Source organism: Bubalus bubalis, chromosome 9 (assembly GCF_019923935.1).
Source record: "Bubalus bubalis isolate 160015118507 breed Murrah chromosome 9, NDDB_SH_1, whole genome shotgun sequence".
NCBI lineage: Eukaryota > Metazoa > Chordata > Mammalia > Artiodactyla > Bovidae > Bubalus > Bubalus bubalis.
Window position 1 is genome coordinate 69,838,746 of NC_059165.1, and position 23,926 is coordinate 69,862,671.

Below are 23,926 nucleotides of genomic sequence, written 5' to 3' on the forward strand. Positions count from 1 at the left end.
AGGTCAGTGATCACACCATCATGATTATCTGGGTCGTGAAGATAGTTTTGTACAGTTCTTCTGTGTATTCTTTTTTTTTTTTTTAATTTTATTTTATTTTAAACTTTACATAATTGTATTAGTTTTGCCAAATATCAAAAAGAATCCGCCACAGGTATACATGTGTTCCCCATCCTGAACCCTCCTCTCTCCTCCCTCCCCATACCATCCCTCTGGGTCGTCCCAGTGCACCAGCCCCAAGCATCCAGTATCGTGCATCAAACCAGGACTGGCAATTCGTTTCATACATGATATTTTACATGTTTCAATGCCATTCTCCCAAATCTTCCCACCCTCTCCCTCTCCCACAGAGTTCATAAGACTGTTCTATACATCAGTGTCTCTTTTGCTGTCTCGTACACAGGGTTATTGTTATCATCTTTCTGAATTCCATATATATGTGTTAGTACACTGTATTGGTGTTTCTCTTTCTGGCTTACTTCACGCTGTATAATAGGCTCCAGTTTCATCCACCTCATTAGAACTGATTCAAATGTGGTTTTGATTTGCATTTCTCTGATAATGAGTGATGTTGAGCATCTTTTCATGTGTTTGTTAGCCATCTGTATGTCTTCTTTAGAGAAATGTCTATTTAGTTCTTTGGCCCATTTTTTGATTGGGTCATTTATTTTTCTGGAATTGAGCTGTAGGAGTTGCTTATATATTCTCGAGATTAGTTGGTTGTCAGTTGCTTCATTTGCTATTATTTTCTCCTATTCTGAAGGCTGTCTTTTCACCTTGCTTATAGTTTCCTTTGTTGTGCAGAAGCTTTTAAGTTTAATTAGGTCCCATTTGTTTATTTTTGCTTTTATTTCCAATATTCTGGGAGGTGGGTCATAGAGGATCCTGCTGTGATGTATGTCAGAGAGTGTTTTGCCTATGTTCTCCTCTAGGAGTTTTATAGTTTCTGGTCTTACGTTTAGATCTTTAATCCATTTTGAGTTTATTTTTGTGTATGGTGTTAGAAAGTGCTCTAGTTTCATTCTTTTACACGTGGTTGACCAGTTTTCCCAGCACCACTTGTTAAAGAGATTGTCTTTAATCCATTGTATATTTTTGCCTGCTTTGACAAAGATAAGGTGTCCATATGTGCTTGGATTTATCTCTGGGCTTTCTATTTTGTTCCATTGATCTATATTTCTGTCTTTGTGCCAGTACCATACTGTCTTGATGACTGTGGCTTTGTAGTAGAGCCTGAAGTCAGGTAGGTTGATTCCTCCAGTTCCATACTTCTTTCTCAAGATAGCTTTGGCTATTCGATGTTTTTTGTATTTCCATACAAATTGTGAAATTATTTGTTCTAGCTCTCTGAAGAATACCGTTGGGTAGCTTGATAGGGATTGCATTGAATCTATAAATTGCTTTGGGTAGTATACTCATTTTCACTATATTGATTCTTCCAATCCATGAACATGGTATATTTCTCCATCTATTAGTGTCCTCTTTGATTTCTTTCACCAGTGTTTTATAGTTTTCTATATATAGGTCTTTAGTTTCTTTAGGTAGATATATTCCTAAGTATTCTAGTCTTTCCATTGCAATGGTGAATGGAATTGTTTCCTTAATTTCTCTGTCTGTTTTCTCATTATTAGTGTATAGGAATGCAAGAGCTTTCTGTGTGTTGATTTTATATCCTGCAACTTTACTATAATCATTGATTAGTTCTAGTAATTTTCTGGTGAAGTCTTTACAGTTTTCTATGTAGAGGATCATGTCATCTGTAAATAGTGAGAGTTTTACTTCTTCTTTTCCAATTAGGATTCCTTTTATTTTTTTTCTGCTCTGATTGCTGTAGTCAAAACTTCTAAAACTATGTTGAATAGTCATGGTGAAAGTGGGCACCCTTGTCTTGTTCCTGACTTTAGAGGAAATGCTTTCAATTTTTCACCATTGAGAATAATGTTTGCTGTGGGTTTGTCATATATAGCTTTTATTATGTTGAGGTATGTTCCTTCTATTCCTGCTTTCTGAAGAGTTTTTATCATAAATGGATGTTGAATTTTGTCAAAGGCTTTCTCTGCATCTATTGAGATAATCATATGTTTTTTATTTTTCAATTTGTTAATGTGGTGTATTACATTGATTGATTTGTGGATATTGAAGAATCCTTACATCCCTGGGATAAAGCCCACTTGGTCATGGTGTATGATCTTTTTAATGTGTTGTTGGATTCTGATTGCTAAAATTTTGTTAAGGATTTTTGCATCTATATTCATCAGTGATATTGGCCTGTAGTTTTCTTTTTTTTTGTGGGATCTTTGTCAGGTTTTGGTATTAGGGTGTTGGTGGCCTCATAGATTCTTGCCACCTCTTCTTAATATCTTATGCTTCTGTTAGGTCCATCCCATTTCTGTTTTTATCGAGCCCATCTTTGCATGAAATGTTCCCTTGGTACCTCTAATTTTCTTGAAGAGATCTCTAGTCTTTCCCATTCTGTTGTTTTCCTCTATTTCTTTGCATGATCGCTGAAGAAGGCTTTCTTATCTCTTCTTGCTATTCTTTGGAACTCTGCATTCAGATGCCTATACCTTTCCTTTTCTCCTTTGCTTTTCGCTTCTCTTCTTTTCACAGCTATTTGTAAGGCCTCCCTAGACAGCCATTTTGTTTTTTGCTTTTTTGCTTTTCTTTTCCATGGGGATGGTCTTGCTCCCTGTCTCCTGTACAATGTCACGAACCTCAGTCCATAGTTCATCAGGCACTCTATCTATCAGATCTGGGCCCTTAAATCTATTTCTCACTTCCACTGTATAATCATAAGGGATTTGATTTAGGTCATACCTGAATGGTCTAGTGGTTTTCTCTACTTTCTTCAATTTAAGTCTGAATTTGGCAATAAGGAGTTCATGATCTGAGCCACAGTCAGCTCCCGGTCTTGTTTTTGCTGACTGTATAGAGCTTCTCCATCCTTGGCTGCAAAGAATATAATCAATCTGATTTCGGTGTTGACTATCTGGTGATGTCCATGTGTAGAGTCTTCTCTTGTGTTGTTGGAAGAGGGTGTTTGTTATGACCAGTGCATTTTCTTGGCAAAACTCTATTAGTCTTTGCCCTGCTTCATTCTATATTCCAAGGCCAAATTTGCCTGTTACTCCAGGTGTTTCTTGACTTCCTACTTTTGCATTCTAGTCCCCTATGATGAAAAGGACATCTTTTTTGGGTGTTAGTTCTAAAAGGTCTTGTAGGTCTTCATAGAACCGTTCAACTTCAGCTTCTTCAGTGTTACTGGTTGGGGCATAGACTTGGATTAGTGTAATATTGAATGGTTTGCCTTGTTAATGAACAGAGACCATTCTGTCGTTTTTGAGATTGCATCCAAGTACTGCATTTCGGACTCTTGTTGACCATCATGGCTACTCCATTTCTTCTGAGGGATTCCTGCCTGTGGTAGTAGATATAATGGTCATCTGAGTTAAATTCACCCATTCCAAGTCCATTTGAGTTCGCTCATTCCTAGAATGTTGACATTCTCTCTTGCCATCTCTTGTTTGACCACTTCCAATTTGTCTTGATTCATTGACCTGACATTCCAGGTTCCTATGCAACATTGCTCTTTACAGCATCAGACCTTGCTTCTATCACCAGTCACATCCACAGCTGGGTATTCTTTTTGCTTTGGCTCCATCCCTTCATTCTTTCTGGAGTTATTTCTCCACTGATCTCCAGTAGCATATTGGGCACCTACTGACCTGGGGAGTTTATCTTTCAGTATCCTATCATTTTGCCTTTTCATACTGTTCATGGGGTTCTCAAGGCAAGAATACTGAAGTGGTTTGCCATTCCCTTCTCCAGTAGGCCACATTCTGTCAGATCTCTCCACCATGACCCGCCCATCTTGGGTTGCCCCACGGGCATGACTTAGTTTCATTGAGTTAAACAAGTCTGTGTTTCATTGATTTAGACAAAACAAGTTAGACAATGTTTGTGACACAAGGTTACCAAACATTAAAAAAATTGTCTATTTGTATGCCTTTTATATACATCCCATACATAATTCAAACTATCTTTTAAAATGGAAAATCATACATTTTGTTCTCATGGTTTTGTTTATGCTCTCTGTGAATAATTTTATCTCCTCTCAAGTTTTCAAGTTTACCAAACTCTCCTATTTTAATCTTTGGAGTTCCAGACCTATGACCTAGTGTCTTTTACAATAGAAGATTTACTACATTTAAATGAACAGAGTTCATTTTGGCAGGCTGCCCTATTTTTCTTTATTTTTGTTCCTAGTCTATTGCATATCCCATCATGACCCTAATTTGTTGATAGACATCTCTAATCATTTTCTTCTGGCTATATCTTAACTTCTACATTCAACCAATGATCACTTTTTAATACAACTACTTCAAAAATGTTTCTCTGAAACTGCCATATGATCGAATAATCCCAATCAGTCAGTTCAGTAGCTCAGTAGTGTAAAATAACCAGTGAGAATTTGCTGTATAATTCAAATCTTGTGCTCTCTGACAATGTAGAGGGGTGGAATAGAGTGGAAGGTTCAAGAGGAAGGGGACATATGTATACCTCTGGCTGATTCATGTTGATGTATGGCAGTAACCAACACAATATTGTAAAACAATTATTCTCCAATTGAAATAAATAAAGTATATAAAAATGTTTCTCAACTCTCATCTATTCTGTCCATTTTTAGTAAACAGTTTTCCTTTAAAGTCCTAATTATCTTGCAAAATTGTAATGGCTTATAATTTATCTTCAGACTTTATGTTGATCATGAAGTGTAGCTGCCATTTTGTTTTCTCTAATGGACATGAGTTGGAGAAACTTCTTAGATAGAAATGACTCCCTTGTGCCCTATTTGTGGGAGATGATTCTACTTTCCTCCATATTTACTGGTAAACCTCACTAATAGGAGATTAATTGATGCAGGAATAGGGATTTCTAACCCAATGAGGGATCAGATTCATTGAGTCACTGGACCTCTGAAATGAATCCAGGCACAGGCATCATAGCCATGAGTAACTACATTTGTCTCATACAGATAACATCTCCATAGCATCCTGGTTATGCTAACAATGAAGTTTTCTTTTGACTACGAAGCGCACATTATTCAAACAATAATTTCGATTACTATTTAATTGATTAAAATAGTTGTACCATTATACATTGCTCTTATCTACAAATGCTGGGCTGGATGAAGCACAAGCTGGAATCAAAATTGCCGGGAGAAATATCAATAACCTCAGAAATACGGATGACACCATCCTTATGGCAGAAAGCAAAGAAGAACTAAAGAGCCTCTTGATGAAAGTGAAAGAAGAGAGTGAAAAAGTTGGTTTAAACTTGGCTGAAACTCCAATACATTGGCCACCTGATGCGAAGAGCTGACTCATTGGAAAAGACCTTGATGCTGGGAAAGATTGAAGGCAGGAGAAGGGGACGACAGAGAAAGAGATGGTTGGATGGCATCACCGATTCAATGGACATGAGTTTGAGTAAACTCTGGGAGCTGGTGATGGACAGGGAGGTCTGGCATGTTGCAGTCCATGGGGTAGCAAACAGTCCAACACAACTGAGCAACTGAACTAAACTGAACTGATCTACAATGAGAAACTTATCTAATATGTAAATCCTCTGCTTTCTATTACACACTCCAGGTGATATCAGAAAGTTATTCTCAGCATCTGGCTCTAACATTCTTTTCTGGACATGAGCAACTAAGTCCAAAATTACCTATGTGTCTCAAACAAATAACTATATTGTCTTTATCAAAAAATTCAGGACCCTTCAGAAATCACTCCTCACTATACACTTTGTCTATTCTTTTAATTTTCTTATCTATATCAAACAAGACTACACATCCCTTAAAATTTTAGACTAAATATTTCAGCAAGTCTGGGTACTTTTCTTACAACCCCACTCCAAGTTATTAACTAATCTCCTTTAGCTTCCAATGTTTTTAATATATCTGTACTATCAGAATTAACATGCTACCTTTTTTAAAACTACGTCTTTAATTTCTTCTTCCTACATCCATTACAGGATACCTCCTGGAATAAGAACTCGATGTTAGTCATAGTCATATAATTACGATATGAGTAAATTCAATATTCATATCATATTGACATTTCTAAAAATATAATTTTTTCTTAACAAATTTCTTGAATGAAAAGAATTACTGATAGAATTAAATGAACTGTAGAATTAGGCAGAAGGACAAAGCTTTACTCACCATAGTAAATACATAGATCAAATTTGAAAATTAATTTATAGCATCACTAGTATAATTTTGACAGTAACATAAAAATGAGTCAATAAAAATTGCTTCAAATCATATATTTATGTAGCATAGATGCTGGGGTTGATACTTCTTTGTTTAATGGATTCATGAATCTTTGCAATATAATTAGCAATCTGAATATAAATGGAGACTGTACAGTCACTGATTTTGCTTAAATCTTTAACTACTTCAAGCACTGCTGCTGCAAATTCTTTTGCTTTCTCTAATTTTTCTTAACAATGGAGAAGAGTAATTGAATTTTAAAAGATATTTTAATAGCTAAATAATCAAAACCAATATACAACAAAGACAAAAGGTTTTATACAAAATAAACATATATCTAAAACTGTTACCTTCCCCAAATAGAATATTTTGAATAAAATGTACAATATATATTCCAGAGCTTTAGAATCATTACTAAGATAAGTATACACACACAATACTCTTTTATGTTTCCAACAATCTCAAACTTCTATAAATCAATAATATTGATTTTCAAAAATCTGAGTTATAAAATTATGATATTGGTTTGTGGAATTAACCTAAAACATACATGCTTCATTCAGGAGGTACTTGGCTGTATTTTTCAGAGTTTAAAATATGATGTGTTCTTTCTGAATAAATGTGACATTTCTGCCACAAATTTTGAGAACATTGTATCTAACTCTGAAGCAGGTTGTATCAATTGATAAAATTAATAATCCAAAGCATCATCAAGCCATGCAATAAACTAACAATTTAGTTAGATAAACTTTTTTGTCCAGGTAATGTTATTCAGCTTCTTTGTACAGTTTTATGTTATTTTTTATTCACAGTAAGCTCATATTTAAACCTGTATACACAATTTAAGCATAACTTTATTTTCAAAACATCCACACATCTGAGGGAAGAACAGATGCACAACAGTAGCTTGAACTTACTGAGGTCTTCCATTAGTAATACATAAAATTGTAGTGTAGATAACTCTTTTGGAAATTATGTTCACTCAGTTTATTAAGATAGATATCTGTTGATATTTCTTAAGTGTTTCATTTGGCCTAATTAGAAACTTTTAAAAAATAATATATTAAAACTATCACTTTTTTCATAACAGTTGAATTAATGTCTATTTTCTCCTGTAGGAGCAAAAAGTTTCATAACACTTTTCATTGTCTACTTCCTATCTACAGAAAAGTGTATCTGCTTCTCAACAGAAGAAGTAGAAGTTAGAACAACTTGGCCAGGATAAAAATTTTAAAAGAGTAAAAGAAAAATGAGAAACACTGGGTACTGGTACAGACTGGAGACATTAGGCATCTTTTATAAGGAAATTACAAAACCCAAATACATACAGTATAATATGAAAGGGACTAAGTAGAGACTACAAATACATTCATATTTCAGAGGAAAAAATCAAAAAAATACACATTTCTAAATTGTTCAATTTTTTATTAATTTACATTTACTTTCCTGGAGTAACAGGCAAATCTGGCCTTGGAATATGGAATGAAGCAGGGCAAAGACTAATAGAGTTTTGCCAAGAAAATTCACTGGTCATAACAAACACCCTCTTCCAACAACACAAGAGAAGACTCTACACATGGACATCACCAGATGGTCAACACCGAAATCAGATTGATTCTATTCTTTGCAGCCAAGGATGGAGAAGCTCTATACAGTCAGCAAAAACAAGACCAGGAGCTGACTGTGGCTCAGACCATGAACTCCTTATTGCCAAACTCCGACTTAAATTGAAGAAAGTAGAGAAAACCACTAGACCATTCAGGTATGACCTAAATCAAATCCCTTATGATTATACAGTGGAAGTGAGAAATAGGTTTAAGGGCCCAGATCTGATAGATAGAGTGCCTGATGAACTATGGACTGAGGTTCATGACATTGTACAGGAGACAGGGATCAAGACCATCCCCATGGAAAAGAAAAGCAAAATGGCTGTCTAGGGAGGCCTTACAAATAGCTGTAAAAAGAAGAGAAGTGAAAAGCAAAGGAGAAAAGGAAAGATATAAGCATCTGAATGCAGAGTTCCAAAGAATAGCAAGAAGAGATAAGAAAGCCTTCTTCAGCGATCAATGCAAAGAAATAGAGGAAAAAAACAGAATGGGAAAGACTAGAGATCTCTTCAAGAAAATTAGAGATACCAAGGGAACATTTCAGGCAAAGATGGGCTCGATAAAGGACAGAAATGGGATGGACCTAACAGAAGCAGAAGATATCAAGAAGAGGTGGCAAGAATACACAGAAGAACTGTACAAAAAAGATCTTCACGACCCAGATAATCACGATGGTGTGATCACTCACCTAGAGCCAGACATCCTGGAACGTGAAGTCAAGTGGGCCTTAGAAAGCATCACTATGAACAAAGCTAGTGGAGGTGATGGAATTCCAGTTGAGCTATTCCAAATCCTGAAAGATGATGCTGTGAAAGTGCTGCAGTCAATATGCCAGCAAATTTGGAAAACTCAGCAGTGGCCACAGGACTGGAAAAGGTCAGTTTTCATTCGAATCCCAAAGAAAGGCAATGCCAAAGAATGCTCAAACGACTGCACAATGGCACTCATCTCACACGCTCGTAAAGTAATGCTCAAAATTCTCCAAGCCAGGCTTCAGCAGTATGTGAATCGTGAACTTCCTGATGTTCAAGCTGATTTTAGAAAAGGCAGAGGAACCAGAGACCAAATTGCCAACATCTGCTGGATCATTGAAAAAGCAAGAGAATTCCAGAAAAACATCTATTTCTGCTTTATTGATATGCCAAAGCCTTTGACTGTGTGGATCACAATAAACTGTGGAAAAATCTGAAAGAGATGGGAATACCAGACCACCTGACCTGCCTCTTGAGAAACATATATACAGGTCAGGAAGCAACAGTTAGAACTGGACATGTAACAACAGACTGGTTCCAAATTGGAAAAGGAGTACGTCAAGGCTGTATATTGTCACCCTTCTTATTTAACTTATATGCAGAGTACATCATGAGAAACACTGGACTGGAAGAAACACAAGCTGGAATCAAGATTGCCGGGAGAAATATCAATAACCTCAGCTATGCAGATGACACCACCCTTATGGCAGAAAGTGAAGAGGAACTCAAAAGCCTCTTGATGAAAGTGAAAGAGGAGAGTGGAAAAAGTTGGCTTAAAACTCAACATTCAAAAAACGAAGATCATGGCATCTGGTCCCATCACTTCATGGGAAATAGATGGGGAAACAGCGGAAACAGTGTCAGACTTTATTTTGGGGGGCTCCAAAATCACTGCAGATGGTGACTGCAGCCATGAAATTAAAAGACGCTTACTCCTTGGAAGAAAAGTTATGACCCACCTAGATAGCATATTGAAAAGCAGAGACATTACTTTGCCAACAAAGGTCCATCTAGTCAAGGCTATGGTTTTTCCAGTGGTCATGTATGGATGTGAGAGTTGGACTGTGAAGAGCACCGAAGAATTGATGCTTTTGAACTGTGGTGTTGGAGAAGACTCTTGAGAGTCCCTTGGACTGCAAGGAGATCCAACCAGTCCATTCTGAAGGAGATCAGCCCTGGGATTTCTTTGGAAGGAATGATGCTAAAGCTGAAACTCCAGTACTTTGGCCACCTCATGCGAAGAGTTGACTCATTGAAAAAAACTCTGATGCTGGGAGGGATTGGGGGTGGGAGGAAAAGGGGACGACAGAGGATGAGATGGCTGGATGGCATCACTGACTCGATAGACGTGAGTCTGAGTGAACTCTGGGAGTTGGTGATCGACAGGGAGGCCTGGCGTGCTGAAATTCATGGGGTCACAAAGAGTTGGACATGACTGAGTGACTGAACTGAACTGAACCGAACTGACTAACTTTTAAGAAAGATAGTCAATATTAAGTTTATTGAACAAGATCCATCTTACAAGTACATTCTCTAAAGATAGGTGATGCAATGTGTGTATGTGCTTTTTGAGAACAGAACTAGCATTTAATTTAGTTCCAGGCTAAATTAAATTTAGAACCAGCATTTAATTTAGTGTGAATCATCATCCTCTTGGTGATTCTTTTCTAATTCTTAAATATGAATTGAACTTTTCAAATATGTTGATAGTGTGGTAATTCCTGTATAGATATATGATTTCTGACAAACTTTATAGAGCAAGTTGATAAAGTAAAATCATACCCTCTTGTGACCTAAGATGAAGAGAATGTGAAAATAGAAGTCATCCTATTTATTGTTTGAGATGATAGAACTGCCAGGAGAAATAAGTATTCTGAATTTATTTGAAAAGCTCTTGGGGAGAATTCCTGAAAGAAGGAGAGATTCCCCAGGGAAGTACTTTCATGTATGGCTGTTAACATCAAGAACACCAGCTAGATCTATGCTAACTAAATAAAACCAAAATAATTAGCTTAAGAAAACAAGTTTGACTAAACTTGGGGTAACTGTTTTATCACAGTAATATGGCAGATAATTTTGTTGTTTAGTTTATTTATGGGATAGTTTTTCTATATTTCTATAAAGTTTGAAGCTATGAAAATAATTTTAACAACTGAACTTTTACTCATAATATTTTAATTAAAGGATTTATATAAACTCTTCTCATGAGAAAGTAATTAACTGTTCACCTTGCTAGAAAACAGAAATAAAAACCATTCTTACCATTATAAAGCTATTAAATTTAAACATTTTGAAAATATACATATATCTGTTTTCAGTATTCAAGTTAAGGACATTAAGTTTGAGGCTGGCAAACATTTGCCTCTCTTTGGGTTTATAACAATTTGCTAAATAGAGAATTAGTTTCAGTTCAGTTCAGTCACTCAGTCACATCCAACTCTTTGCAACCCCATGGACTGCAGCACGACAGGCTTTCCTGTCCATCACAAACTCCTGGAGCTTACTCAAACTCACGTCAACCACATCGGTGATGCCATCCAACCATCTAATCCTCTGTCATCCACTTCTCCTCCTGCCTTCAATTTTTCCCAGATTCAGGGTCTTTTCAAATGAGTCAGTTATTCACATCAGGTGGCCAAAGTATTGATGTTTCAGCTTCAGCATCAGTCCTTTCAATGAATATTCAGGGCTGATTTCATTTAGGATTGACTGCTTTGATCTCCTGGCAGTCCAAGGGACTCTCAAGAGTCTTCTCCAACACCACAGTTCAAAAGCATCAATTCTTTGGTGCTCAGCTTTCTTTATAGTCCAACTCTCACATCCATACATGACTACTGGAAAAACCATAGCATTGACTAGATGGACCTAAGTTGGCAAAATAATGTCTCTGCTTTTTAATATGCTGCCATAGCTTTTCTTCCAAGGAGCAAACGTCTTTTAATTTCATGGCTGCAGTCACCATCTGCAGTGATTTTGGAGACCCCCAAAATAGTCTGTCACTGTTTCCATTGTTTCCCCATCTATTTGCCATTAAGTGATGGGTTGTCATGATCTCAGTTTTTTGAATGCTGAGTTTTAAGCCAACTTTTTCACTCTCCTCTTTCACTTTCAAGAGGTTCTTTAGTTCTTCTTTGCTTTCTGCCATAAGGGTGGTGTCATCTGCATATCTGAGGTTACTGATGTTTCTCCTGGCAATCTTGACTCCAGCTTGTGATTCATCCAGCCCAGCGTTTCTCATGATGTATTCTGCTTAGAAGTTAAATAAGCAGTGTGACAATATACAGCCTTGATGTACTCCTTTCCCAATTTGCAACCGGTCTGTTGTTCCATATCCAGTTCCAACAGTTGCTTCTTGACCTGCATACAGATTTTGCAGGAGGCAGGTAATGTAGTCTGCAAGGAAATTCCCATCTTTTAAGAATTTTCCACAGTTTGTTGTGATCCACATAGTCAAAGCCTTTGGCATAGTCAGTAAAGAAGTAAATGCTTTTCTGGAACTCTCTTGCTTTTTCGATGATCCAACAAATGTTGGCAATTTGACCTCTGGTTCCTCTGCCTTTTCTAAATCCAGCTTGAACATCAGGAAGTTCTTGTTTCATGTACTGTTAAAGCCTGGCTTGGAGAATTCTGAGCATTACTTTGCTAGCCTGAGAGATGAGTGCAGTTGTGCAGTAGTATGAACTTTCTTTGGCATTGCCTTTCTTTGGGATTAGAATGAAAACTGACCTTTTCCAGTGGCCTGAGTGTAACACGTCCACAGCATCATCTTTTAGGGTCTGAAATAGCTCAACTGGAATTCCATCACCTCCACTAGCTTTGTTCATAATGATGCTTCCTAAGGCCCACTTGACTTTGCACTCCAGGATGTCTGGCTCTAGTTCAATGATCACACCATCATGATTATACACATTAGTACATGACATTTGTTTCACTTCTTCTTAACCAATCCAGTTTCCTCCTTTTCTTTTTTTCTCTAATCACCGTAGCTAGGGCTTCCAAAACTATGTTGAATAATAGAGTGGGGGTGATCATAGAGGAAATACTTTCAGTTTTTTATCATTGAGAATAATGCTTGCTCTGAGTTTATCGTGTATGGCCTTCATTATGTTGAAGTAGGGTTTTCTATGTCCATTTTTTGGAGAGTTCTTTTCATAAATTATTGCTGAATTTTGTCAAAATGTTTTTCTGCATCTATTGAGATTACCACATGATTTTTATCTTTCAATTTGTTAATATAGTGTATTGCATTCATTGATTTGCATATATTGAAGAATCCTTCAGCCCTGGGATAAAGCCAACGTGATCATGGTGTTTAATCTTTTTAATGTGCTGCTGAATTCTGTTTGCTAAAATTTTGCTGAGGTTTTTGCATCTATGTTCATCAGTGATGTTGGCCTACATTTTTCTTTTTCTGTTATGTTTTTATCTTGTTTAGGTATGGGGTGATGTTGGCCTCATAGAATAAGTTTGGAAGTGTTTCTTTGCAATTTTTTGGAATAATTTCAGGATAGGCATTACCTCTTCTCTAAATGTTTGATAGAAGTCACCTGTGAAGCCATCTGGCCTTGGGCTTTTGTATTTTGGGAGATTTTTTTCACAGCTTCAATTCCAGGGCTTGTGATTGGCTTGTTCATAATTTCTCTTTCTTCCTGGTTCAGTCTTGGAAGGTTGAACTGTTCATTTCTTCCACGTTGTCTATTTTATTGCCATATAGTTGCTCATAATCATCTCTATGATTCTTTGTATTTCTGTCTTGTCTGTTGTAACCTCTTCTTTTTCATTTCTAATTTTGTTACTTTGATTCTTTTCTCTTTTTTCTTGATGAGTCTGGTTAATGGTTTGTCAATTTTGTTTATCTTCTCAAAGAATCAGCTTTTAGTTTTATTTATCTTTATTATTGTTTCCTTCCTTTATTTTTCTTTTTTTTTCTGCTCTGATCTTTGTAATTTCTTTCCTGCTACTAACTTTAAGTTTTTAATTCTTTAAAAAGCAACTATAACATAAGAAAATGACTATATATGTTCTCACTACATTATGATTTTAATACATCAAGTTACAACTAGGTATGTCACTAAGATAGAAAACTTAATTTGGATAAAGCAACGTAACAAAGTTGGACTGCAAGAAGATCCAACCAGTCCATCCTAAAGGAGATCAGTTTTGGGTGTTCATTGGAGGGACTGATGTTGAAGCTGAAACTCCAACACTTTGGGCACCTGATGCAAACAGCTGACTCATTTGGAAAGACCTTGATGCTGGGAAAGATTGAGGGCAGGAGGAGAAGGGGACAACAGAGGATGAGATGGTTGGTTGGCATCACTGACTCGATGGACATGGGTTTGGGTGGACTCTGGGAGTTGGTGATGGACAGGGAGGCCTGGCATGCTGAGGTTCATGGGGTTGCAAAAAGTCGGACATGACTTGAGCGACTGAACTGAATTGACATAACAAAGCTGAAATGTGAATCATAAGCTGATTTCATTACTTTGGAATATGACAGTAATATTGATATTGTCTTAATTAATTTATGTGCATGTGTACTCAGCTGCTATCATGTCTGACTCTTTGTGACCCCGTGGACTGTATCCTGCCAGGGTCCTCTGTCCATAGGATTATCCAGGCAAGAATACTGGAGTGGGTTGCCATTTCCTCCTCCAAGGGATCTTCTCAACCCAGGAATCGAACCCACATCTGCAAGTCTTCTTCATTACAGAATGATTCTTTACCACTTAGCCACTGAGGGTTTCCCTTAAATAAGGGGGGATGTATTTTTTATTTCTCACTGGTTTCGTGGCTGGATATTCATGGTGACTTTAGAAAAAAGACTTGGGAAAGGCTTGGGCACTCTTAATTTGCATCATACAAAGTTCTTTATTCCAAATCCCCTTCCACATGACAATTAGGTTCTTTTAAGTTTTATTGAAGTATAATTGACAAAAGTTTTATACATATTGTATTTAACATGTGCAATTTAATAATTTGACATACATATACATTGTAGAATGTAGTATGTTTTTAACCGTTTTCTGCATCCAATAATTAATTTTCTCATCCAATAAGTAATTGCTGCACTAATTGGTTGGTTTTTGAAGATATAAACAGCAAAACATTTTTATAATAAAAACCTAGTAAAATATGACGGAGAAGGCAATAGCAACCCACTCCAGTACTCTTGCCTGGGAAATCCCATGGATGGAGGAGCCTGGTAGGCTGCAGTCCATGGGGTCGCTAAGAGTTGGACAAGACTGAGCAAATTCACTTTCACTTTTCACTTCCATGCATTGGAGGAGGAAATGGCAACCCACTCCAGTGTTCTTGCCTGGAGAATCCCAGGGACGGTGGGGCCTGGTGGGCTGCCGTCTATGGGGTCACACAGAGTTGGACACGACTGAAGCGACTTAGCAGCAGCAGCAGCAGTAAAATATGACATGTCATCCTTTTGAGTTTGAATGGACTGCTAATATTATGAGAAACATATGTTGAATTCATTAAGAATTTTTTTTTAATTTTAGTAATGTTCTTATAAGTTATTATTATTTTAATGTGGATTAAATCCTTTGGAAGGAGTTCTTCTTCTATTTTCTGAAAATATTTCTTCCTATATACCTATAATTTATTTATAAAGACATGAGAATATTAATTTTTCTTTGAGATTTTAAAAATATATGAAACAAACTAATTTTGTTTGCTTATATTTGAGTTGCTCACATAATCATTGACTGTAAGAAACCAGCAAATGCTCTGTTTTCATTATTTAAAGTTGCTTTGTAGTAGATGGTTGAAATATAGCCTTATCCTCTTTCGCCTTATCCTCTTTAGAGATGATGATACATTTTATTTTCTCCTTTTGTGTTAAAGTGATAAATTACTTCCCTTATTAATAAACATCAAACATTAAACCAAATTATATTTATTCTATTTAGCCATCTAGATTTTCTGTATGCTTTTCTACACGCTTTAATTTTTAACTTTATAAATTTTTGTTATAATACTTGCCTCCATATTAATAAGCACTATTATCCTTTAACATCCTCTTCTTGAAGTATCCCTATTTGATTTAGATTATAAGTGTACACTGGGCTTCCTAGGTGGCTCAGATGGTAAAGAATCTATCTGCAATGCAGAAGACCTGGATTCAATCCCTGGGTGTGGAAGATCCCCTGGAGAAGGAATGGTCACCTACTCCAGTAATCTTGCCTGGAGAATTACATGGATAGAAGAGTCTGTTTAGCTAGAGCCCATTTGGTCACAAAGAGTAGGACATGACAGAGTGACTAACACTTTCACTTTTCACAAGTGTATACTAGCTTAGTATAATGAGATAAAAACATTTGCCCTTTGATTTTCTCTGAAAAATTAGATCTAAAATGATAATCATTGTTTCTTTGGATGATTGGAAGAATACAAATGAGAAATGGGTGGTTCATTCCCTGGAAATTTCTAAATCTTTTCAACACGTATCATAGTTGTAGACCGAGAAGGCAATGGCAACCCACTCCAGTACCCTTGCCTGGAAAATCCCATAGAAGGAGGAGCCTGGTTGGCAGCAGTCCATGGGGTCGCTAAGTGTTGGACACGACTGAGCGACTTCCCTTTAACTTTTCAGTTTCATGCATTGGAGAAAGAAATGACAACCCACTCCAGTGTTCTGGCCTGGAGAACCCCAGGGACGGAGGAGCCTGGTGGGCTGCTGTCTATGGGGTCAGACAGAGTCGGACATACTGAAGCAACTTAGCAGCAGCAGCATAGTTGTAGAAAATAGATGAAACCATTGAAGAACTACAGTACTTCATTTTACATAAGCTATGTGCAAACGTGCTGTCTCCTCATTCATGTCTGACTCTTTGCAATCTTATGAACTGTAGCCTGCCAGGCTCCTCTGTACCTGGGATTTTCCAGGCAAGACTACTGGCATGGATTGCCATGCCCTTCTCCAGAGGATCTTCCCAACCCAAGGATCGAACCCATGTCTCCTGTGTCTCCTGAACTGCAGGTGGGTTCTTTACACTGAACCACCAGAGAAGTCCCTTATACAAGCTAACTTTCACTCAAATACCAGTATTTCTTGCCTGAAAGCTGTTAATGGCCTCTTCTACCCATCTGTGTAGCAGAATAATGGCACCAAAGATCTAATATATTCTGTACTCAGTTCTTCATCAGTGACTGACAGAAATTGGCATATTACTTTGTCCCACTGATGAGATAGCCCTATTATCTAGTGGCTATAAGAGTTCTCTTTGGATTCAGCTCCATTTTTCTCAAAATAAGATTTTGAAATTGGATTACTTACCAGCAAGATGACAAGACATCAGCAGGGTAGAGTGGTTGCAACCACTGACATTCTGAAGTGTGAACATTTCTAATAATTTCAGTACAGTGAATTGGTACAGGATGGAGGTAGAATGAGATAGGCTTTTAATATGCCTTTAGCATTTGAGATATTTTAGACAATGATATTTTTTAATATTCAAAAATTTATTGAAAAATGTTATGTACCAGGCACTATGCTAGGTGCTGAGGAACAACAGTGCATTTTGAGTTATTGTTTTAATATAAATAAAAATATTGTTATCAATCACTATTTTTACTAAAAGAGGGACAGTCAAGATTTTCAAGTCAGAGAAATTGAGGGTGGAAAATTAATATCTAGGAATTAGGAAAATTGATTATAAAGAAGCTGACACTAATTGACAAATAAATACAGATCGTTGTAGCTCTTTATATCTGGGTTTTTTTAATCACAGACTAAAGACATGTTTGGATCATTTACAGAGTATTCAATGGTCAAAAACTGAGGCTGTATATGAGAAGAGTATCTTTATGATTTGTGCATTTAAACCACCTTCTATGCCAACAGAATTCTTTCAAAATTACTTGTTTTTGGCCCCCACATCTGTGAAATGCCTACCTAACCAGCCTCAAGCACCATTGTGGGAGGTTTTTCTGCATAAGTGGAGAAGACAGTTGTTGCAAGTAGGAGAAGCACAACATATTTTAAGGATGTCTGAAGATGAAGAAAAAGTGAAATTATGCCTTTCTGAACCAGCTATCCAGAAATTAACTAAAATGATAATCCCAACAGACCTGGAGATGTTACAAAAGTGCCAGATAAATACTGAGAAATATTAGAGGTGCTGGACATGGGACCAGTTACATGAAGAGCATGTCAATGCAGGACGTACAGTTCAGCAACTCTGCTGCAATATTGGAGGAATGGAGAAGCTTTGTTTGAAAGTTCAAAAGGGTGACCTAGGACTTCTAAAGAGAATGATAGATTCTGTTGAAGATGAGTCAGCTGCAACAGCAGGATTTTTCCAACTCCATCTAGAATCTGTAGAAGAACTTAAGAAACAATTTAATGATGAAGAAACATTATTACAGCCTTCTTTAGATCCATGACTGAGAACATTTCACACTACTGAAGATGAAGATGATCCTCAGAGTATGACTCAGATGTATGCGTTGCCTGAAAATCCTTAAGATTGAAATGCTGAAGAATCATGTGAGACCTTAGAAGCAGACTTAATTGAACTTAACCAAGTGGTCCCACTGATTTCTCTCTCCTAGTGAATTCTCAGCAGGAGAAGATTGACAGCCCTGAAGACCATGTCAACAGTGCTGCTGTGAATGTTGAAGAGGGAACCAAAACCTGGGGAAGGCTGAGAAATACAAGCTGGCAGCCCTGCCTGTGGCAGGTGCACTCATAGGAGGAGTGGTGAAGGGTTGGATTGGCCGCCTTGATGCTTCGAAGTGTCAGAAATTGCAGCTGCACTTGGTGGTGGGGTGTTGCGCTTCACAGGTGGAAAAGTGATACAAAAAAAAAAAAAAAAAAAAAAAGAAAGAAAATAATGGTGAAGCTCACTTCCAGCTGTCCAGCTCTCCCCAGCCCAACTGACAAAAAAATGCAGTTAAAAACTAAACTTTACTAATTATTGACACAAGCATGTCTATTCTAATGAGGACCTTTGCTGCTGTTGGACACTCAGTTGGCTTTCAGAATATGATTATATCAAAACAGTGGCTTCAGATACTCAAGTGGGATTGAACTGTAATAAGGGGATATATTTTGCAGTTTGCTGGGTATTAGTGGAGTTGTGAGAGACTTAGGAGCCTGGCCTGAGGCTGACAATATTTGTCGGGTAAAGTTTAAGGGCTAGCAGGGAGCAGAATTTTTACCTGGAAATGTGAAAACTGAACCCATAACTTTGATAAGGACTTGTGATGTGTGGACATGTTGGGTTATGGAAGGATAGTTTTCGGAACAGTTTCTTCCATGACCCTGACTTGGAGACTCCAAGGTTAAGCATATTATAAATATGTTTCTTTTTCTCCTAAATGTAGATTATTTAGGCATTTTAGCAGAGAAAAGAATGGAAGTTTAAGAGCTTTTCATATCAAATAGGGAAAACAGGATCTAGCAAGAAGCGTGATTGAACTGCATAATGGAATCCATTTGGTGAGCCCTATTGCATTTTTGCCTAACAATATTATACAGTAAAGGAAATAAATAGTGTAAGAAAATGGAAAAAAATTACTTGTTTCTTACAGGAGACAATTTGGCTCCTGTGAAATGTATAATTTATAGTAACAATGATGGATTGTACTTCACATTCAACTAAGAATTTTGAAATGCTGCTGCTGCTGCTGCTACAGCTAAGTCACTTCAGCCATGTCCGACTCTGTGCGACCCCATAGACAGCAGCCCACCAGGCTACCCCATCCCTGGGATTCTCCACTTGCTGGAGTGGGTTGCCATTTCCTTCTCCAATGCATGAAACTGAAAAGTGAAAGTGAAGCTGCTCAGTCGTGTCCAACTCTTAGCGACCCCATGGACTGCAGCCTACCAGGCTCCTCAGTCCACGGGATTTCCCAAGCATGAGTACTGGAGTGGGTTGTCATTGCCTTCTCCAATTTTTAAATGATTTCCTCTCTTATATCTAATTAAGATATTTTACAGGTTCCTTCAAATAGTGAAAAGGTAATGTGATCTGGCTGTTATGTTGAAATTTGCAGATTATTATTAACATTAGCATTTAAAAAATCTCTTCTTATAAATGGTTTTACATGAAAATTCAGTGACTGTAGTAATTTCCTACCATTCTGAAAAAAAGATTTTGGATAGAAAAATCTGATATGTTTCTGTCACTCTTCTATTCTTTCTGTGAATGATTAGCTTCTAAGTTTTGGTGAATTCTTTTGCCACAGGTAGATTTATCATCACATTCTGGCACAGAAATAGGAGCATAATAGTTATACACTGTAAGAGATATGGAATATGGAGCCATGAGTAGATCAGTCTAGAATTAAACAAAAATTTAAATAACAAATAATCTATATACAATATTTCAAATTAAATTCAAATAATGTTTATACTGTTTTATTAAGGCAATACATATGCATTAATTGTAAAAAATATTGATACTTTTAAAAGTATACTTTTTTTTTCTTTTTAACGTTCTGCAGTAAAGTTGAGGAACTGCCTAAACCAGAGACATCCAATCCTGACATTGTTTGACTTTAAATCATTTGCTTGTACATGAATTTGATTTTTAAAACACTAGAGGCATAGGCAAATAAAATAATCACATATTTATCACTCATCTCTGTCATTATGTGTGTGTCTGTTATGAATGTATGTATAATTTTTTAGATCTATATGAATCACTATTAGCTGAACCTGGTGAGAGATAGGAAAGTAACATATGCTCTCCTAATTCCTTCCTTATGGGAGGTTTAGTTGCTAAGTTGTGTACAATTCTTACGACCCCATGGACTGTAGCCCACCAGGCTCCTCTATCTATGGGATTCTCCAGGCCAGAATACTGGAGTGGGTTGCCATTTCCTTCTCCAGGGGATCTTCCCAACTGAGGAATTGAACCCAGGCCTCCTGCGTTGCAGGCAGATTTTTTACCAAGTGAGCTACAAGGGAAGCCCCTGCAAAAAAGTTGCTCAATCATGTCCAGCTCTTTGTGACCCAATGGACTATACAGTTCAGGAATTCTCCAGGCCAGAATACTGGTGTGGGTAACCTTTCCCTTCTCCAGGGGATCTTCCAAACCCAGGGATGGAACCAAGGTCCCCCACATTGCAGGCAGATTCTTTACCAGTTGAGCCACAAAGGAAGTCCTTCCTTATGTGAGCATATTAATTTGGAAGTGATTACATGATAAAATAACTTTAATGCCAGACATGAAGATATCTTTGTTATAAAGATATCATTTTTGAGATTGTAAAGATCTTAAATTTGTTAGCATAATCACATATTTATTGACACCATCTCTCAGGGAATCCTTCACTTTCTCATTTCGAAGACTGTAGATGAAAGGATTCAGCATTGGTGTCACAATGGTATTTAGCACTGTGGCAAATTTGTTAACATCCGTCACATTGCCCTTTTGTGGGCGGACATAGATGAAGATGGAGCTTCCATAGTAAAGTGTTACTACAGTGATATGTGAAACACAGGTGGAGAAAGCTTTCTGTCGTCCCTGGACAGAGGGAATTCTAAAGATAGTAATAATAATATATGTGTAAGACACTCCTGTCAGGAGCAAGGAACCCAATAGCAACACAACAGAGGAGACAAAGTCAGCCAGCTCAGCCACAGAGATATCTGCACAGACCAACTTTAGCACAGGAGCACTGTCACAGAAGAAGTGATTAATTACATTTGGCCCACAAAAGGGCAAAGGGGCAGTTAATATTGATGAGGCCAAAATTGACAAAAATGCACCTATGTAAGATCCCAGAAGCAATGATATGCATGTTTGTTTGTTCATGATGATGGCATACCTCAGTGGGTTGCAGATGGCAACGTATCGATCAAAGGACATAACAGCCAAGATGAAGAATTCTGTGGAGCCCAAGAGAAAGTAGAAGAAAGACTGTGTAAGACATCCCACAAAGGATATTGCTTTGGTGAGGGAAAATGTGTTGGCTAACATCTTAGGCACCACCGTGGAGGTAATTGCAACCTCAAGGAAAGAAAGATTGGCTACAAAAAAATACATGGGTGAATGCAGACGGTAGTCACCACACACCAAAAGGATAATCATGGTGTTTCCAATCAGAGATGTCATGTACATAAGCAGGAATGCAGAAAAAAAGAAGAATTTCTACTTCTTTCCCGTTCTGAAATCCTAGAAGAATGAACTCAGTGACAATGGTCTTGTTTCTTTGATTCATAATTTCTCACTTCTGCCTGGCATAATAAAAAAAAAGTTTATGATTGGTCTATGTATCTAAATCTTGGAAATAATCCACATATAGATTTTAACTATATTTTCTTTTTATGAAAGAAAAACAATAAAAACAAATAATTATTTTTCCAGTGTATAAACATCTTCTGAGATAAACTATGCCAGATATGAGTTCAAGTGTGAAATTCACTCATAATAGTTGAATTAGTTCCACAATAAGATTGTGATAAATATCCTGTTGAAAGACCTGTGAGTTTCCCCTCAGTGTAGAGAACCTAACAGTGAATTTAGTTCTTTAGAAGTCTTGTGAACAGATGCATAGAGTGTCCTTCAGGATAAACACATCACAGTGTCCTTAATCCATTCAGATGTAAAGCAATTCAGAGTGCTGGAAAAGTTGCAATAAAGTCTAATTCTATATGATTATATATGTACAAAATGTCTTTCAAAGCTGGCTTATCATTGAGAAGAAAAATGCTAAAATAAATAACAACATGATTATATAATATGTTCATTACTTTTGACTTCCAAGTTCTAGACACTGTATTGTTAGATTGGCCACTATAAGTCAACTTTATGTAATTTCCATGTAGAATCACATCTTATAGCAAATGAGATATTCACAGGTATTTCAAGAGTAAGGGAAAGGTTTAAATAAATGACTTGTTAATATTTATTATATGTTTCTTAGAATTCAGAGAGACAGAGCAAATACTCAGCTAGGAGGGAGTAGAAAAATGAAACTTTTGAATTTTGAATATTCCCAAGAGAAGTAGTGAAAGCATAATTTTGTATTCTTATACTAGAAAACAAGGGCCAAAAGCACAGAGAAAACAGGACACTTGTTAGAGAGAAGGTGATTTTGCTGGATGGTTATGGTGATATTTTGGATAGGCAAAAATAAAGGTTTGGATCGGGGCTAATTTCAAATTCCAAATCATAAAACACATAAAAATTTATATTGTTATGTTATGAAAGGACTATTTTTATATAAGTGGGAATTTTTGTTGCTACTTTTCAATAGATGTGATGGATGAGCATGACAGAAGTGAACTAAAATTTACATAAGAGGATTAGAAATAAGACAATACCCTGTGTCTTTTTTTTTTGTACCATTTTTTTTCTGATCCTAAATGTTTGTTAGCTTATTCTTTTACTCACTTTTACTATTATCTATTTACTGCATAATGAAGAAACAGATAAATATATGATTCATGCATGTTACACTTTTTATGAGTAAGAGGAATAAGTTGGACCAAAATTAAAGTTAAAGCACTATGATTCTTAACAATGACCATTCTTAATACAATAACACAAATTCGGTATTTAAATAAATATGAACTAAATTTGTCAATACAGTGGCTTGGTATGAAACACTGCAACCAGTTTACTTTACTATAATCTTGCAAAGAAAAAGGAATATGGATGGATATGATGAATAAGGAAAAAGTAATTGTGGAGTATATTACTTGAAAGAGGCTTTCTTGTGGTCTCATAAATGATTGGTTTGAATATGAACAATTGATGGGCATCTCAAAGGCTATAGTGATGCAGGGCAGAAGCTAAAGATTCAGGTGTTGTTGTTGTTCAGTCACTAAGTCATGATTGACTCTTTGTAACCCCATGGACAGCAGCATTCCAGGCTTTCCTGTCCTTTATCATCTCCTGGAGTTTGCTCAAGCTCAGTTGGAAACAATAAAGATTTATTCAATCAATTCCAAAATTTTGCTTTAAGCTTAAGGAAATGGCAACCCACTCCAGTACTCTTTGCCTAGAAAATTCCATGGATGGAGGAGCCTGGTGGGCTACAGTCCATGGGGTCACAAAGAGTCGGACACAACTGAGCGACTTCACGATCACGAAACAAAAAGAAGAGATAGAACAGGAGGAAATGATAGTTTTGGGGAAAACAAACAAAGAATGCAAAAGCAATGTGAACAAAGAGTATCAGTTAAAAAAGAATATGGTAAATTCTTTCCTTACGTGCTGAAGCATACCTCAAAATTGTTATGAATGTTCAAGTGTATGGTTTCCAGGTATTCCTTCTCTGTAACTTCAGGATTTGGGTTTTGTCTATGACTGGAATCATAG

The 23,926-nt window shown here is 36.8% G+C and overlaps 1 protein-coding gene and 1 pseudogene across 1 annotated transcript; one reads left to right on the top strand and one right to left on the bottom strand.

Annotated features, from left to right (window-relative positions):
• Window positions 1–17,636: 17,636 nt before the first annotated feature.
• Window positions 17,637–18,565, top strand: LOC102416498 (annotated as a pseudogene).
• Window positions 18,566–19,786: 1,221 nt separating this feature from the next.
• Window positions 19,787–21,715, bottom strand: LOC102416173 (olfactory receptor 6M1-like). The gene is made up of 2 exons (XM_044948716.1): window positions 20,897–21,715; window positions 19,787–19,933 (listed from the first exon to the last, which is right to left on the bottom strand). Exons 1-2 carry the CDS (start codon window positions 21,713–21,715, stop codon window positions 19,787–19,789), a joined length of 966 nt encoding a protein of 321 aa, XP_044804651.1.
• Between the last annotated feature and the right edge of the window lie 2,211 nt (window positions 21,716–23,926).